The sequence below is a fragment of the Danio aesculapii genome, chromosome 15 (assembly GCF_903798145.1).
Source record: "Danio aesculapii chromosome 15, fDanAes4.1, whole genome shotgun sequence".
NCBI lineage: Eukaryota > Metazoa > Chordata > Actinopteri > Cypriniformes > Danionidae > Danio > Danio aesculapii.
Window position 1 is genome coordinate 11,018,985 of NC_079449.1, and position 18,085 is coordinate 11,037,069.

Here is an 18,085-nt window from a genome sequence, read left to right on the forward strand (position 1 = left end):
ACATATTACAGTAAAAACATAAACGATCCCATTTATATCACAATGGAGCTGATTACTAGTCGAGCTGCTGCTGCCTTTGCCTTGATTGGCTCAGCGATGTCTTGCAATAGTATCTGGATGCAGCCTTTATGATGCAAGCTAAGATTGAATCACTCAGCGATGCAATGTCAGACACAATGCACTCAATGGAGAGAGTGACGTCACGGTGACGGGTAGGGTTAGGGGTGGGGTTAGGTGAGCGCATTAAAAAGCATTGGATGCAGCTCAGATTGCACTGCACCAGGTCTGCATCCAGACCCCTTTCATGTCTTGTGCATTGTCCTCTATATGACAGCGTTCATGTTTTAAAAGTCTGATTCATTTACAACATTTAACTTTTTTGTAGCTCCTTAATAAAACAAAGTTTACACTAAAGCTAAAGTTTACACTAAATTCGAAATGATGAATTCTGTTAAAAGCATTCACCAGAATCAACTCCCCATCGTTCTGCACCTCTTTTTTAGATGGGATGGCGGGCCAAACCAAAGGCTACCATGGGCCAAATTTGGCCCACAGGCCTTCTTTGGGCATCTCTGCTCTACAGTATATATCAGGGGTGGGCAAACTCGGTCCTGGAGGGCCGGTGTCCTGCACAGTTTAGCTCCAACTCTAATCAAACACACCTGCTTATAGATTTCTAGTGATCTTGAAGACACTGATTAGCATGTTCAGGTGTGTTTGAGTAGTGTTGGAGCTAAACTGTGCAGGACACCGGCCCTCCAGGACCGAGTTTGCCCACCCCTGGTATATATACTTTGCAGACTCCAGTGGTTGCTCAGTGTTCACCTCCCCACAGACTGTTATGTGTGTGTTATTAACAATACCAAACTTAATTTACAGTACTAAACTCATTTACAGTACTAGAACATAGCCTGCTTCTGTTAGCAATAAGCTCATTTATAAAAATGCATGAACTACATAGGCCAAATACTGAATTACTTTATCACAATTTGCATAGCTTTATGGAACAGGATGGTAATGTGTTTGTCTGTTTATGTCATCCCATAATTAATTACGACAATCTGAATGGCAAAATGATCACATAATAAATTGAGACTGATAATTACAACTTATAAATGTTTATTTTTAACTTGTACCACTTGACTGCAAAAAAAATGCAAGCGAATCAAAATAGAAATAGCCTACTGAACTCCTGACTCCTTATAAATATGCAGACACAGATTCCCAGGCAGGTATAGGACAGAATACATAGATTTGATAATGATTTATGATCCAGCAGGAGTCTTCCAGAAATATATGGCCATTTGTTATTCATTATTAATTAGTTCATAATTTAGATCAGTGGTTTCATAACTTATTTGATACCTGTACATAGCTAGAGTCAAGGGAACAGCAGTGGCATAGTTTTTAATATTTGTAGTTATGATATTTGGATAACAAAACCAGTCTTACATGTAAGAGTCAAATTAAGTTCTATTCATTTTAAATAAGAAACAATAAAAAAAGTTTTCCATTGGTGTATGGTTTACTTGAATATGACAATTTTTAGCCAAGAAACAAAAACGTGAAGATCTGAAATCTGAGAGTTCAAAACAATATCAAAATACTGAGAAAATCACCTTAAATGTAGTCCAAATTATGATTTTAAAATTTGTTACAGAGTAAAAGCTGATTCCAGGTTTTAAAAGAAAGTTATTTGCATTGACATTTTGAAGATGACGATCTTTAAAAAACTGAAGAGGCAGATTTAAAAACTACACCCAAAAAACAAAATGAAAAGGAGGAACTGAAAAATGCTAATTATTAAGCCATTTTATTTTCCACTTCTACAGATTAATGTCAGATAAACACTTAAAAAAAACAGAAAACAGAAATATTTGCAGCTCAATTTAAAAGTGAATGTGTGGGAGCTTATGACATTTATTATCATTCCCCCAAAAGCATTTTCATTGGGACGTTTATTGCAGCCATTTTTGGCATGTAGAAAAATTTAAGCTCATAAATGTTGCTGAAATGTTGTTTTTTTAACATATTGATTTTCAAGTTGACATTTATGTACACATACAAATATACACAACACAAATCGATTAAGTAAACTTAATCATTTTTACAAATTGAATTGAATTGAACATAAAAAAATTAAGTTGCCCTCCCCAAAAAAACAAAACAAACAAACTTAGAAATTGTGTTGTTTCAACGCATTTTACATTTAAGAGTCAATAATGCACAAAAAAATGTTACGGATGTGCTTCATGTGGCCACCTTTAAATAACTCATGCTTCATATGCTTCAACACTGACCTGAGTGATATTTGGTTTGCTGTGTGGACACTTGTGGAAAGCTGAACATATTACTGTGATAGCGTCGCCCATCCTTTCACCTCCAAAAATATAAATTTTGGGCTGCTGTGGACATTTTTGGACAGAAAGATAATAATCTTAAAAAAAATGTTTTATAAAGTTGCCCCAAAATACAATTTGAACTCTTTTAAATGCGTTTCTCTCAGAACTAACTTTCCAAACTATTGTTTTAGAATCACAATACTTTGATACTGCAGAGCTCTCACGCTCAACACCATGTATAATTTGGACTTCCATTTATACTCTCACATTTATCTTTGAGCGATGTTTTGCATTTATTTCTGAATTGTTTGATTTCGTAATTGGCATGAGACACTTTTATTTGGAAAATAAAGTGTTTTCATTCTGAATTCTCCTGAAATCATCATATTCAGTAGATTATGTGGAGTCTGCGTCACCTCTATGCTGTGAAGATGATTTTATAGATTTATGGCTGATTTGACTGTACGGAGCAGGAGGCACGGTATACTATACTAGTATCAGTATAATGATGAAAAACTATGAGGGACAGACTGGCCATAGAGAGCACAAGGATGACCTGATGGTCAATCTGACCTGCCACCGTGAATCTAGCCTGTCCCTTTTTCCTTCCCCCCCACCCCCCTACCGCACCACCGCACCCCACACTTACTGATCGTTAACCCCCAGCCACCACCCCCTCCTTCACTTACCGATCGACCATCCAAGACCCCCCCCCCCGCTCTTCCAATACCAATCGCTACAGTGGTGTTAAAGTTGAATCAAAATTCACAGAATACTTGAAAATGAAATGATTTAATGACAACATTTAGTTGGTTACACTGAATTAGTAACAAAATAAGTATAAAATGATAAAACATGAAATGAAAAAACATGATGTTAATTGAACACAGCTTAAATGTAAATTAAAGTTACCTGATAGAGAGAGAGAGAGAGAGAGAGAGAGAGAGAGAGAGAGAGAGAGAGAGTAAAGACTAAAGCAAGAGCCAGAGTAGAGCCAGAGAAAAAGGGCTTCAGACCAGAAATGAGCAGAGCATGAAAAAGACAGAGCAAAAGATACAATCTAATTATGTGTCTCCCTTGACCATGTGACCAAAGCCCAAATATTGAGACATTCAAACTGACCAATCCAATGCTTCATCAATATGTGACCACATCGTAAAACCCACAAAGTCCAGACACATCTTAGCCAGGCTCTGATCTTTATCAGCACTTTGGAATCAGTTTGCGCCATCTTTGTGAAAAAGACAAAGACAATTAAACAAATGCACATGATAATTTGCATCCTTCCATATTCCTTCATTGCAGAAAGGGAAACACACACACAATTCATGTATAAAAAACTTTCAAATAAAGAATTATATTTAAAATCATTAATAAAAGTCAAACTCTGCTGCTGTCACATTAAATGCTATCATGTTTCAAAAACTGACACAACACCAGACAATAATTCAACACACAGCAGTGATTTCACTTCAGTGAATAAAACATTTCAGTAAATAAAACATTTCAGTCAGTCAGTGCAGGTGTGAACGACTCTGGACTCAGTGCAGCTGTGGACATCTCTGGAGTCAGTGCAGCTGTGGACATCTCTGGACTCAGTGCAGCTGTGGACATCTCTGGAGTCAGTGCAGCTGTGGACATCTCTGGAGTCAGTGCAGGTGTGGACATCTCTGGAGTCAGTGATGATGTATCTTCTGAAAGGATAAATCAAAGAGACAAATATACAAATGTTCTGATGCATATCATGTTTGTATTTCACTTATCTCTTGTTTCCATTTGTTTAAGGAATGATGATGATGATGAAACACCTTTGTTAACATTAAAAGACTTTACAACCGTTTTATGACATGTCACAGACCAGGTACTCCACCCATTCAAACACAAAAATCATCGTCACCTAAAGTCACGCACCTGAACATCATCACCGTCATTATCCCTGCACTATAAAGTCCCATCACTCAGTTCACTCAGCGTCTGTATGTTACTTAATGCATAAGTTAACATGAACAAATTATAAACAATGATTCAGTGTTTCAGAATGTTAACAAAACGTAAGTTAAGAGAATTAGGAATTAACATCTGTAAACTCTTTACTAATATGGTTTATCAAGGCACTTTGTTAGGGAATCAGAAACCTTAAAGGTGCTTTATGCAAGTTATTGACTCTTCTAAAGTCAAGTCAAGTCAAAGTTTATTCATAAAGCGCTTTTTAAAAACAAGTGCTTACCAAAGTGCTGTACACACATACACCATTCAAAATAAAGTACAAATTCAACAGACACATGACTCTCATATGGTATTAAAAGCCAAAGAGTAAAAATGGGTTTTAAGACTTGATTTAAAAACAGAAAGGGTTTTGGCCTGCCTAACGTGGGGAGGCTAATTATTACAAAGTTTGGGGGCCACCACTGCAAAGACACGGTCCCCCCTGGTTTTTAACCTTGCGCGTGGAACAGCCAAAAGTAGCTGATCAGTACATCTAAGTGCCCTTGATGGAGTGTACAATTGGATTAATGAGGACAAGTATCTTGGTGCTAGTCCATTTAGGTATTTAAACACCAAAATAAATCTTAAAATGTATCCTAAACTGTACAGGAAGCCATTGACAAGAAGCCAGTATAGATGTAATGTGGTCCTGTTTGCGTGTCCCCATCAGCAAACGTGCAGCAGCATTCTGCACCCTCTGCAGACGAGTAATGGAGGTATGGCTAATAACCACATAGAGGGCATTACAATAATCTAAAGCATAAAAATACCATTATATGTTTGCAGGTATTTAAGAAACATGCCAAGTGAACATTCTTGTTTATCTGAAAATCAATGCTGAGCTCAGATATTCTGTTTTGAAAATATGCGTTACATGCAGGAACGTTTGTCTTTGTTTTGGTCATTTAACCTGCCCATTGCCAGTTTAGCCAATTATATTTCAGCAACCTGTATTTCATTCATTCAGAGAGCAAGGCTCTCATATCATGTGTCTGTGACTGAAAAGAATAAAGCACATAAGGTGTACCTGAGGTAAATATTGTCAGTTTATCCTGTTGCTCAGCTGCAAGAAATAAAAGTAATTTCTAAATATAAATTTCAGTTGTTGGTTAGAACGAAAACTCCTTTTAATATGGAAAATATTCCCTTTATCGCGTGCCACTGCTTTTATTTACAACACGACTTGAACCAGCTTTTAGTTAGACTCGATAGCTAGGCACAATTCTGTTGATCTTATCAATCTGGCAACCTGCGCTTGCATTGGTTTTGAACCAGGCATGCAATACCTAGTTCAACCACTGGGTGTAAAACTTACATACTGCACTTTTAATGTAAGTGTACACCACTCCAACATTGAGTGTTACTAATATTTGTTAACTCTTCTCTAACATGAGTTTTCACAAATGTTTTTTGTTGTTGTTTTTTTCTGATTTTTGTTTATTATTTTACGTTTTACAATCTGTCAGTGTTCTGACTGTAAAAAAGGATCTGAGGGTTTAAGCAATGTGTAAATGGTTTGAAATCTTGTAAAATCAATAATCACTTCTTTGTGATGAACCCATATATGTTAGTAACACAGCAGTTATAATGTTGGGTTAGTTGTAAGTCAGTAAAGAGTTCACAAATGTAACATTTTGAAGTAGTGTACACTTTACAATAAAGTTCCTGATTCCCTTATGATTTGCTAGTGATAAATCATGTTAGTAAAGTGTCCACAAGCATGAATAACATGCCAATTGAAAATTGTGCAGTGTAGTCACTAGTCCCTTTCACACAGTGATACCAGTAAATATCCGGAAAATTTCCGGAATGACTTTACCGGTAAATTCATAAAAGCGCTGTTCACACATGCAAGGAAGTTACAGAATTTTTACGCAAAAGAGCATTCACACATCTATTCCAAAATAGCAGTGAATTCTGACAGCATTAGCCAGAAATGACCTCTAAATGGCTGCACTTGTATTTGTAAACATTTGACTACATTACAAACTCTGTGTAAGAATCAGTATTGTGAACAACTTCGATGAAAACATATGGAGGAACACGTTCGCATGTCGAGATGTACCTCATGTGTGTGTGTGCTAGCACTAACCGGCTGCTTTACGTGCACACGCATCAGAGACTGAAGGTAAACAAACAGCGGTTTATCATACGCATTTTATCGATATTGTTTACCCAGTTGGCATTAAGAAGGTATAGAAATGTTATCTGACTAACATCTAGCAGCTAAATGTGTCTGGAAAAATATTTAAAAATATTTTATTCTCATAAACCACGCGGAATGTTCTGATTGGCTAAAGTAGACGTCTTACGTCAGCGCGTTCTAGATGTGAACGCGCTCTTTTCGCCAATCTTCCTTCTGCATTCACACAGCACAGCATTCCGGCAAATTACAAGTAATGTTACAACTTCTCTTTCCGGAAAAAGGGCCTGTTCACACATACAGACCTTTCCGGAAAATTGCTGGTAATTTTCTGGAATGGTCTGTATGTGTGAAAGGGGCTACTGTTAACCAATGAATTAAGTAACACATTCCTATATTCGTAAGTTTACATTAACAAAGTTTAGTATTGGATGTGTAAGTAAATATTAGCAAATTGCGTTAAGCTATAATTACTTATATATAATTATATAACTACTCACGCTGTACTTGTATAATGACAGAAGCTTCGGTAGTTCCTCCAGAAAACTTTGCAGTGCAAATCAATCTCTTTCCATGGTCTTTGATGGTACCCACAAAGGTTATTTTGGAATAGGTGGCCTGATTTAAACCTGAAAGTGTTTTTCTCCCCTCTGAGATCTGCATGTTCCCGTAGTTCCATGTGATGGTTGGATTCTCTTTCTGACAGGAATGGTAGACGGTACAGGTGAAGATCTGCGGGACATACTCGGTGACATCTCCAATTGCAGGCTCAATCATTATTTTTTGACGAACACCTGAAAGTGAAATGAAATCTTGAAACAGGTTATTCTGAAACATTTAAAGTGAGCGTGCAAATAATAGTGCAAAAAACTGTTCATATTTGTTTACACTCACATTTGGCACTTTTGTCCATAGAGGATCTTGTTGTTTTGCCCCCATAATGTGTTACTGAACAGTTCAAATTAAGGTTTTCTGTCTCTACAACACCTCTGCGCATCAGAGAGGTTTTCCACAGGCCGTTTTTAATATGTTCATCATTTACTTGATCATCTCCATCTATGCCATTCAGAGTGATTGTTGGTTTGCTGTATGGACACGTGTGGAAGGTCGAACATACTACTGTGATGTTCTCACCCAAAGTGTCACCTCCATGAATTTCAATGCTGGGTGACTGTGGATCATCTGAAATTGCAGAAACATTTAAATTAGAATATCATGTCAAGTCACTTTTAAATAATCACCTACCCCTATATATACACTTTAAAATAATGGAATTGCATTGCTAACTAAGTACATCTTTTAGAGTCACTTCATAGTCCAGATCAGTTTTCATGGAAGTATGACATTAGAATAACCACAAGTGATCATGACATAATATTTTATTAAAGTTGGATAATCAAAGATATTTTCCATGATACAATAATTATTGGTAACACTTTATAATAACTACACACTATGAATCATTTATTAAGCATTAGCAAATAGTGAATTCATTATCTGTTAAGCATTAACTCTACATTATTAAACGTTAGTAAGCAGTTTATAACTGCAGCTACAAATGCTGTATTCTTGACCTATAAGCACCTATATAATGTGCTTAATAATTGTATTTTCATACTTAGTTAATGATTTATTTTTCATTACTAAATTAAGTTTTGCATTATTTACAAACCGTTTATATTTAAGATAGTTGAGGGTTTTTAGGATCATTCAGAATGAGTTAGTAAATGATTAATAAACTATTGAAATCAGCATTTACGTATCTTATTATGCAGGCATATACTAATAGTTAACTAATATGTTAATAAATGCTTTATTAACTCAACTTCATGCAATTCTGTGACCTAATCTAAAGTGAGGACTATTTATGCTTTATAAATCCCTTATAAATGACAAATAAAGGCTCAGAATCAAATGAATAATAATCTTTGCAATCTTTTCTAAAAAAATAAAATTACTGTAAAGTTTAAACATTGCTGAATAACAGGAGTATCAAAATATTACATAAAACTGTATAAAACAACAACAACTACAATATAATAATTTAACAATATAATAAGATGCAATGTTTAAACTCTACAGTTATTTTATTTTAGATCAGGTTGCAAAGATTTATTTTTCATTTGAAGTTCAGTTTTATTTGTGTATCTTTAAATGAAAAGCAATGAATAATGTCAATTTTCCTGTTTAGAATATAACTGAGGCTTTATATGCCATTTATAAGGGATTTATAAAGCATGAATAGTCCTCACTTTAGATTAGGTCACAAAACTAGATGAAGTTGAGTTAATAAAGCATTTATTAACATATTAGTTAACTATTAGTATATGCCTGAATAATAAGATATGTAAATGTTGATTTCAATAGTTTATTAATCATTTACTAACTCATTCTGAATGATCCTAAAAACCCTCAACTACTCTTAAATATAAATGGTTTGTAAATAATGCGATACTTAATTTAGTAATGAAAAATAAATCATTAACTAAGTATGAAAATACAATTATTAAGCACTTTATATAGGTGCTTATAAGTCAAGAATACAGCATTTGTAGCTGCAGTTATAAACTGCTTACTAACGTTTATTAATGTAGAGTTAATGCTTAAGACATAATGAATTCACTATTTGCTAATGCTTAATAAATGATTTATACTGTGTAGTTATTATAAAGTGTTACCTAATTATTACATACCATCAACAAAGATTGTAGAGGTGACATCATAAAATGCATAAGTGCGCCATCCAACATTTTCAGGGTCAATCCATGCAAATATTTTTTCTCCATGGTGAGAGTGATCTAGTTTATCAATCCGCAGACTGCAATCCCCATGTGAACTTCCATATAAATATGTTTTTCCTCTGAACTTGTCTATGACATCATTTGGATACCATGGATCGCAGACCAAAGGATAACCTCTAGAGACCCACTGGTACCACAAAATCCTACGTGGGTTTTCAGGTGGGTTTGATGTGTAGCTGAAAGAACATGGAATCACCAGACAGGAACCATGAAGACCATGAATGTCACTTGGCATTCTAACATCCCATCCAAGAGCACCATACAGTAGAACACCTGAGGGACAAAAGAAGGAGAACATGTAATATGTAGAGGCAATGTAAAAATGTAAAGATGCATAAATATTTCTATTTTTCAACATGTTTTCTTACTTCAAGTAACAGAGATAATTGAAGGTCTACATTTTTTTTCTACCTTGCAGCCTTTCAACCTTTCAAGAATGTGGTATTTTGACATGATAATATAAAGTCAGTAAACAAAACACAATGATTTGGGTAAAGGTGAACTTATTTATAGTAGCATAAACTGTAGCTTCATACAGTGAATTCAAAAGCAGCCCATTTGAAATGTGATATTTGTGGTTAAGTTACCCAATAAAATGTAGATTAAAAACAGGCCAAAAAGTATGATGTATATGGAAATGCTTACAGTATGAAATATGAAATGCCTACTGTATGAAATATGAAGGGCCGGACCTGTACATTCTGGGGCCCTAAGCAGAATAATTTTGGTGCCCTTTTATTGCTTCTTAAATACAATCGATGAAACAGAAAAGGTTTAAAGATTTGCCACATTTCTTATACTAAATAATTGTCTGAAAAAAATTGGAACATTTTAAAACAGCACTGATTTTGTCAACTAGCAGTTTCAAAATGGAAGTATTAAACAACCTTTAATAAAGAGACCGTTGATTCTTTATCCGTGTCCTTCTAGAGCGTTAAACACATATTAATTTAGCAAACAGATTTAAGATTCAATAAAAGATTCTAGGTTGAGAGTTTTTTTTTTTTTTTTATAATTCCGAAAAACATAAACCCTGCAATGAAATGACAGTGAACAATAATTAACCAACTTAATACCCAAACACAAACTTATTTATTCCCTTCAGTCTCCTTCCTGGTTGCTTCCATTCACTTTTTATTCTACTTTTGAGATACAAGGTCCAGAGATTATATTAAACTAGGATTAATTAACTAGGACAAAACTCTTGGGTGCTTGAGCACCTGCTCTTATCTTCTCTTGGGGAGAAAGTGCCCTCTCCTTTGTGCATGGATATCATCCCCGGTCTTCAACTTCTTGATCAACCGCTCCCCTCTTCAACCAGGAAAAAACAATGTACAATCAAAAAAAAAAAAACATCTAAAGGGTCTAATTTGAACCACTTTTATTGCAGCCAAACTAAGAAATATAAAATATAAGAAATAAAAAAATAAAATAGGAAATTCTGTTTAAAATCCTTTCTCTTTTAAACATCAATTTGGAAATATTTAAAAAAGAATGAAAATTGTACAAAAGTGCTAATCATTTTATCAACTGTATTTATTTTAGGGATGCAACAATAAATTTCACAGTTTTGTTAAATTTGGGTAGTTAGGGATAGGAAATGTAAAACCTATATTAGCTTATTACTTACTGCTATTATTAGCATTTGTCTAAATCAAAAGTTGAAACCATTTATAAAAATGCAGACCACTTTAAAAAAGAATTAGGAAAAAAAAGTATATCTTTTTTGCCCAGCTTTAGTAAATACCAAACTCCAGAAATCCAATTTAGCCACAGACTTTATGCATGTATATTATATACTGAATACCTACATTAGTTGCATTATATTACGGTAAAACATAAAAACATTCCATACCTTGAAAAAGTAAATGAATTAGCAGAGGTCTCATGATGTCTCCAGGTTTAACCTTAAACTAAATAAAAACAAAGTTATTTTACACTTTCAAAAATAACATTTGACAATAATTTTTTCAGCAAATGGCACTGAAGGGACGTCTAGTAGCACACAGCCCACAACATGATTTTAAATGGCTACTATTAGTCTTGATGTTCAATTTAAAAAAGGGGCTAAAACATCCTTAAAATCAAAACTGAATTAAATGTAATATATGTTTTAGTAATTCTTACCTTCCTAATGTGCTCTCATATGCAAGCTGACTGGATGAGAAATATAAAAAACACACATATACTGCCAACTGCAAGCTGCCGTCAGCAAAAGTCAAAAATCTGTTTGTCCTGTAAGAGGAAGTGTGAAACGGACTCTCTCTTCTTCTTTCCAAACTTAGAAAAAAAAGTGAAGTTCATCCAAGTGTGATTTTCTTTGCTTCACAGAAAGGGCCTGCCTAACGTGGGGAGGCAAATTATTCCAAAGTTTGGGGGCCACCACTGCAAAGGCACGGTCCCCCTGGTTTTTAACCTTGCGCGTGGAACAGCCAAAAGTAGCTGATCAGTACATCTAAGTGCCCTTGATGGAGTGTACAATTGGATTAATGAGGACAAGTATCTTGGTGCTAGTCCGTTTAGGCATTAAACACCAAAACTTGATCCAGTACATACAAGTTTAATTTTCTTTGCTTCACTAAAGTTTACAACCACAGCAGCTCTTTAGTCAAGTCAAGTCGAGCTTTATTGTCATTCCACTACATGTGTGGACATACAGAGGAACAGAAATGTCATGTCTTGCAGGACAATGGTGCTACATAGATAATCACAAATACAAACACAACACTGGACATACGAACTATTATAAAAAACCTATGCATAACTATGCGTAACATATATGTAGAAAAAATTTTTTTTTTTTTCATTTCTCATTAGTGTTATCCTTGATTCTCTATTAGTATGTTGTGTATGCTTTGCCTAAAGAAATGTTAAATCATTTACCTTACAGTCATTCTTTACCATATATATTTTTATATTCTTTACTATATTTTGTATGATCTGTCAAATTATATGTTAACCGAAACTAGCCTTTGAGGAGATGTACCTGTATTTTGCATACTAATGAGGCATTTTGCAGAAAGGGCTATCTTGGACAAGAAATATGCAGCAGAAACAATAAAAATAACATGTGTCTCTTGCTTCTGATTGTCACGATCATCAGCGATCATAACTCCCAGATCGCTGGATCTCGGACACAAACACACATGGACTACAAATCCGCCATTCATGGACTACATATTCATACATGCACTCCGTTCACACACACGCTTCCTCATTTCCACTGATTAGACTCCCACAGCTGTTGCAGCTTCTAGACTGATTACACACACCATTTAAACAACACACACTCTCACTTCCATTGCGGAGTCTTGTTATCTGTAAAGTGACATTACAACGCGTTTCCCTTAGTCTTGTTCCTCCGTGTTTTTGATCTTTGCCTGGTTTTCCTTTCTCCTTGTCTGCCGCCTGTCTACCGAACTCTCGCCTGTGTTTGACTACGATTCTGGACTGCCTTTATACATCTGTTTGCATCTGTGTTGATCATTGCCTCTCTGACTTTAAATAAACCTGCACGTGGATCCTAAACCTCAGTTGTCTCTGTCACTCCCCGTGTTACACTGATTTCCTGTGTAACCATTTATGAAAACATATTGGGGCCTATGGAGGTCTCTAAGCATGTGCATTTAACTGGTCCAGTTCTTCTCTGCAGAAAAGAGGAACTAGAGACGGTGCAGAAAAGCTGACGAAGACAACCTGCCTTCTCCTTCTGGGAATATAAACTGGGTCTTTAGTCCTAAGAAAACACTTGCAGATCGCCTGGTGTGTTCTCTTGGAAACCATTGTATAACCAATAGGACTCACTTGAGCGACCCAGAGTCCTAATTGAATTATTCATTTGTACTTAATAAATTACTAATATTTTTGAAATTGATCTCCACCTCCTGAGTTTGTATTGAACACGCATGGAATAATAGACCACCTATTCAACATATATTATAAAGTAAAACACCTAAACCATATACATAGGACAGGCTATATACAGGTAGGTACTTTTCCATGAGACTGAACAATGTTGTGCAGGATACTGTGCAAGAGAGATATTAAAGGTTGAATATTGTGCAAAAGAGGTATTTAAGATTTAACACTGTGCAAAAGAGTTATTTAAGGTTGAAGCGAGCAGCGCAACATGATTGTGGTATATTTATAGAAAACATCGATTTCCTTATTGAGTACTTGGGAGGTGAAGTTTAGATAAAGTGGCTTGTCGAGCCCACTCACCTGAATGAAGCACAATTTGAAATGCACAGTGTTTCCAAGAGACAGGAGTGAATGGACCATCAAAATAAAGTGTGACCTTAATGTTTGAATTTTTTTAATCTACTTTTAAATGATGATTCATGTTTTAATATGGAAAATATTCATAAAATTAATTTGCCTTTCCAGTAATATTTATTTTCATAGATATTGTAGTAAAGAAGGAGTTGTCCAACACGTATGTACCTTTTTATGACAACAATTTGTCACCTTGGAATTAGGTTCTACAGTATCTGTGTTCTGAATGATTTTGAGATATTGAGCTTTAAAGTTTTTGCATTCCATATAGCAAACATTATGTGTGTAAAATTAGTTTTTTTAAATAAAAATTCATGAAATGTAAACAACCTATAAAAAACATCCCATACTGTAAATAAGTTGTCATTTAATAAAAATATGTCAATAACTCAATTTTAACAAAAATGTCAGATATCTAAGGTGACGAATTGTGTACCTTCATTTCAATTGTACCGTAAAAGGTAAAATACAGTATCATAAGAGGTCTTTTCTGTACCATATAAGGTACAACTTTTACAAAGGTAAAAAAAACTGTTCCTCATGAAACATGTACCTTTTTTTTCTGCGAGTGCATGAACTCCTGCACTTCACACATATACACAGAGCCCTTGTAAATAAACACCCCACCGGGCCTTAAACTGCTACATCTGTGTTTGTGCATTTTTCCCTTTTCCTGAACTTTTGATGTATTTACAGTAGAAATTCACAAAATATATTCATGGAAAAAAATGGACTTCCAGAGAGATTTACTTAATGTTCTGACCCCAGATTATTAATTCTAATCAAATGAATAGTTCTAACTATTATTCATGTAGACATGCTATTGCCAAAATATACTTGTGCAACATAAGAATAATTTTGTGGTGCAGGCAGGGTCACATGTTTGATATTTTGTGCTGCACATAGGTCTACTTGTACAAAATACATTCTAAATTCTACCTTCAGAAGCATCACCTGCACATAATCGATGCAGCTGTGAACATTTACACTTCTATTTTCTGTTTGTGTTGTTCTGCACTGATGCTTAAGAAACACTAGTGGGCGGTGGGGTCTCTTTGTTTCATTGGGCCACATGTCTGTTCCAATGTGTGTGACATTACTGTAAGAGTAGTTCAAACTCATTCAGGGAAGAAACAAAATTCAATTTCTGTTGGTTATATTAAAACACTTTTTCAAATTTATATAATCTATTTGTTGAAAATATTAAATTAATTCACTGCTATTGAGCAAAATAATTGTACTGTAAAACTACTTCTACCAAATGGGTTAACTGGGTGTGTATTAATGCATGACAATAACAAAGTACAAACTAATTTACGGTATTAAAACGTAGTCAAGCCAACTTCTGTAAGCAATAAGCTCAGTTATAAAAATGCATAAACTACATAGGCCAAATACTGATTTATGGAACGGGATGGTGATGTGTTTGTGTGTTTATGTCACACCGTAATTAATTATGACGATCTGAATAAAAAAAAATGATCACACCATCCAACTCATAATTACAACTGGTAAACAGTGAACGTTTTAACGTATTACCTGACTGCCAAAATGCAAGAGCATCGACATACAAATAACTCTCTAAATTATGGTGATTATGAAACAACGTGCACACAGTGATTATGAGATATACGCAGTAACAGATTCACAGGCAGGTATAGAACAGATTGCATTGATTGGATAACGATTTATGGTTCAGCATTGATACCTGTACATAGCTAGGACCAAGGAAACAGCAGTGGCATAGTTTTAAATATTTGTCTTGGTGATGTTTGGTTCACAAAACCAGTCTTAAGTGTTAAATTGAGTTATATACATCATAAATAAGAAAAGATAAACATTTTCCATTGGTGTATGGTATGCTTGATTATGAGAATATTTAGATGAGATACAACAATTTAAATATCTGGAATCTGAGTGCTCAAAACTATAGCAAAATACTGAGAAAATATCCTTAAATATTGTCCAAATTAATTTATTTCCATTCGTTACAGACTAAATACTGATTTTTAAAAGTCATTTACATTGACATTTTGAAGATGGTGACCTTCAAAAAACTGAGGAAGCATAATTAAAAACTACACCATTAGTAAAAACAACTAAATCAAAAGGAGGAACTGAAAAATGCAAATTATTAAGCTATATTAATAATATTTTGTTTTCCATTTCTACAGATTAATGTCAGATAAACACTAACCGAAGAACTGCACCAATGAACAACAATGTATTCAAACACAAGCTGCTGAAACATTTGCAACTCTATTTAAAAGTGAATGTGTGGGAGCTTATGAACAAATGGAAGATTCTGACTATAGACATCTGAAAGTCCTGCACTGTAAAACATTGCAATAAACATGAGAAGCACATTATACAGTACATTCTTTTTTGAGCAGTTTTAAAAGATTGTTAAAAGGCGTTTTAGTAATGGCATAGAAGAGTCATTTTTGGTCCTCCACAGACCTGCTTGACATTTAAGATAGTGGCTTCTGTCAGTTGCATTTGTCAAAATCAATAATAAAGTATATTTGTATATGAGAATACACTATACTTCACTTGGTTATAAAATACAATCTGCAACATGTAACAAACAACATATTTTATCCAAAAGACATACAATGAAAACAATTATTCAAAGATGATTGCTTGTATTTACTCATTTTTTTTTTACGTTAAGTGGTTGTAAACAATTTATTTGGGCTGAATTAAAAGAAACAAATTAAGTTGAACATTATTAAATTGAATTTGTTTGTTTAAATTAAGCACAAATAAATAGTTTGCAACAGTTTGGCATGCCACACTTTTTTCAGTGTACATTATCATTCCCCAAAAGCCTTTTTATTAGGACTATACTGTATATCAGCAGATAATCCCTTGCAGATACACCTTTAAAAGTTTATCACTGCTCATTCATGCATGTAACATAAAATGATCTTCATGAATGTAGCTGAAATGTTTTAGGTTATTTAAAGTGTATTGCAGCCATTTTAGGCATGTAGGAAAATTTAAGTTCATAAATGTTACTGAAATGTTGTTACTTTAACAACTTGAGTTTCTAGTAGACATACAGTTGAAGTCAGAATTATTAGCCCCCCTTTAAATATATATACATATATATTTTTGTAAATATTTCCTAAATGATGTTTAACAGAGCAAGGAAACTTTCACAGCATGTCTGATAATATTTTTTCTTCTGGAGAAAGTCTTATTTGTTTTATTTCAAGGTCAAAATTATTAGCCCCATTAAGCTATATATTTTTTTGATAGTCTACAGCAGTGTTTCCCAACCCTGTTCCTGGAGGCACACCAACAGTACATATTTTGGATGTCTCCCTTTTCTGACCCATTAACTTCAGGTGTTCGAGTCTCTTCTGATGTTATGATAAGTTGATTCAGGTGTGTTTGATTAGGGAGAGGTTGAAAATGTGTACTGTTGGTGTGCCTTCAGGAACAGGGTTGGGAAACACTGGTCTACAGAACAAACAATCGTTATACATTATATATGGTATATAACTTGCCTAATTGCCCTAACCTGCCTAATTAACCTAGTAAAGCCTTTAAATGTCACTTTAAGCTGTATAGACGTGTTTTATAATATTTACTGTCATCATGGCAAAGATAAAATAAATCAGTTATTAGAAATGAGTTATTAAAACTATTATGTTTAAAAATGTGTTGGAACAATCTCTCCGTTAAACAGAAATTGGGGGGGGGGGGGGGGGTAATAATTCTGACTTCAACTGTATATATGGGAATATACACTGTAGAGAATGCTGGCTTCCACACAATTCCTTTATGTTGTCCTAACACAAATCAATTAATTTTACTTGTTTTTACAAATTTAAGTGGACTGAACATAAAACAATTGAGTTGCCCCCCAAAAACCTTATAGGAATTGTGTTGTTTTAGCTCTTTTTGAACATGAAGCAAAATATATATTTTGAGTGCATTAAGGCAATTGAGATGCATGACAATACATTACTGTCAATACTTAAGCCACGCATATCTTATTTGAAGCACAAGCAAAATTTTCAAACAATATATTTCATAACAAATGTTATTTGATTTGTGTACTGAATGGGTGAGTTTTTGGATGGATTAATTATGAAATATTGTTAAATAATAAATCCACATTAAAGATAATACAAGCTACAGATACAACAATATTGAAAAAAGGTACACTGGAGGAAATGTAAGGAATGAGATGAGGAAATGAGACAATCTGTTCCTGCTTTTAATTACTAAGCCTTAATGACGGACATGTTCATCAGACATTTCCATATAGGTTGGTGTAATCAGCATCATAATCGTAATCCTAAAAAGAAGATTTTAACAGAAACAGATAGATTAGTCAATTAATCAGTCTTAGTAACTGATAGATTATATTTGTAAGAATGCAAATGTGGTGATAAATGTACTTACACTATTGGTTTTTCGCTGACTGAAGAGCACAAAGGAAAATAAGAATGCAAAATCAATGTTTATTATAAACTACAGTAAATATCTTTAAATGGATAGCTCACCCAAAATCTAAAACTCTG

General features: G+C 34.3%; 1 protein-coding gene across 1 annotated transcript; it reads right to left on the reverse strand.

Moving 5' to 3' along the window:
* Window positions 1-3,304: 3,304 nt before the first annotated feature.
* LOC130241773 (uncharacterized) lies at window positions 3,305-11,492 on the reverse strand. The gene is made up of 6 exons (XM_056473724.1): window positions 11,400-11,492; window positions 11,128-11,185; window positions 9,165-9,545; window positions 7,366-7,653; window positions 6,972-7,265; window positions 3,305-4,036 (listed from the first exon to the last, which is right to left on the reverse strand). The coding sequence occupies exons 2-6, from the start codon at window positions 11,159-11,161 to the stop codon at window positions 3,849-3,851; spliced, it is 1,185 nt and encodes a 394-aa protein (XP_056329699.1). The 5' UTR covers window positions 11,162-11,185; window positions 11,400-11,492; the 3' UTR covers window positions 3,305-3,848.
* Window positions 11,493-18,085: the final 6,593 nt, after the last annotated feature.

Excerpts from the sequence above, each read along its gene's own strand:
- LOC130241773 (XM_056473724.1), bottom strand. The coding sequence starts at position 11,161 with ATGAGACCTCTGCTAATTCATTTACTTTTTCAAG. Across the intron at positions 7,654-9,164 it reads CTCTACAATCTTTGTTGATG|ATGATCCACAGTCACCCAGC; the intron begins GTATGTAATAAT and ends CTGCAATTTCAG. Across the intron at positions 7,266-7,365 it reads TATGGACAAAAGTGCCAAAT|GTGTTCGTCAAAAAATAATG; the intron begins GTGAGTGTAAAC and ends TTTCACTTTCAG.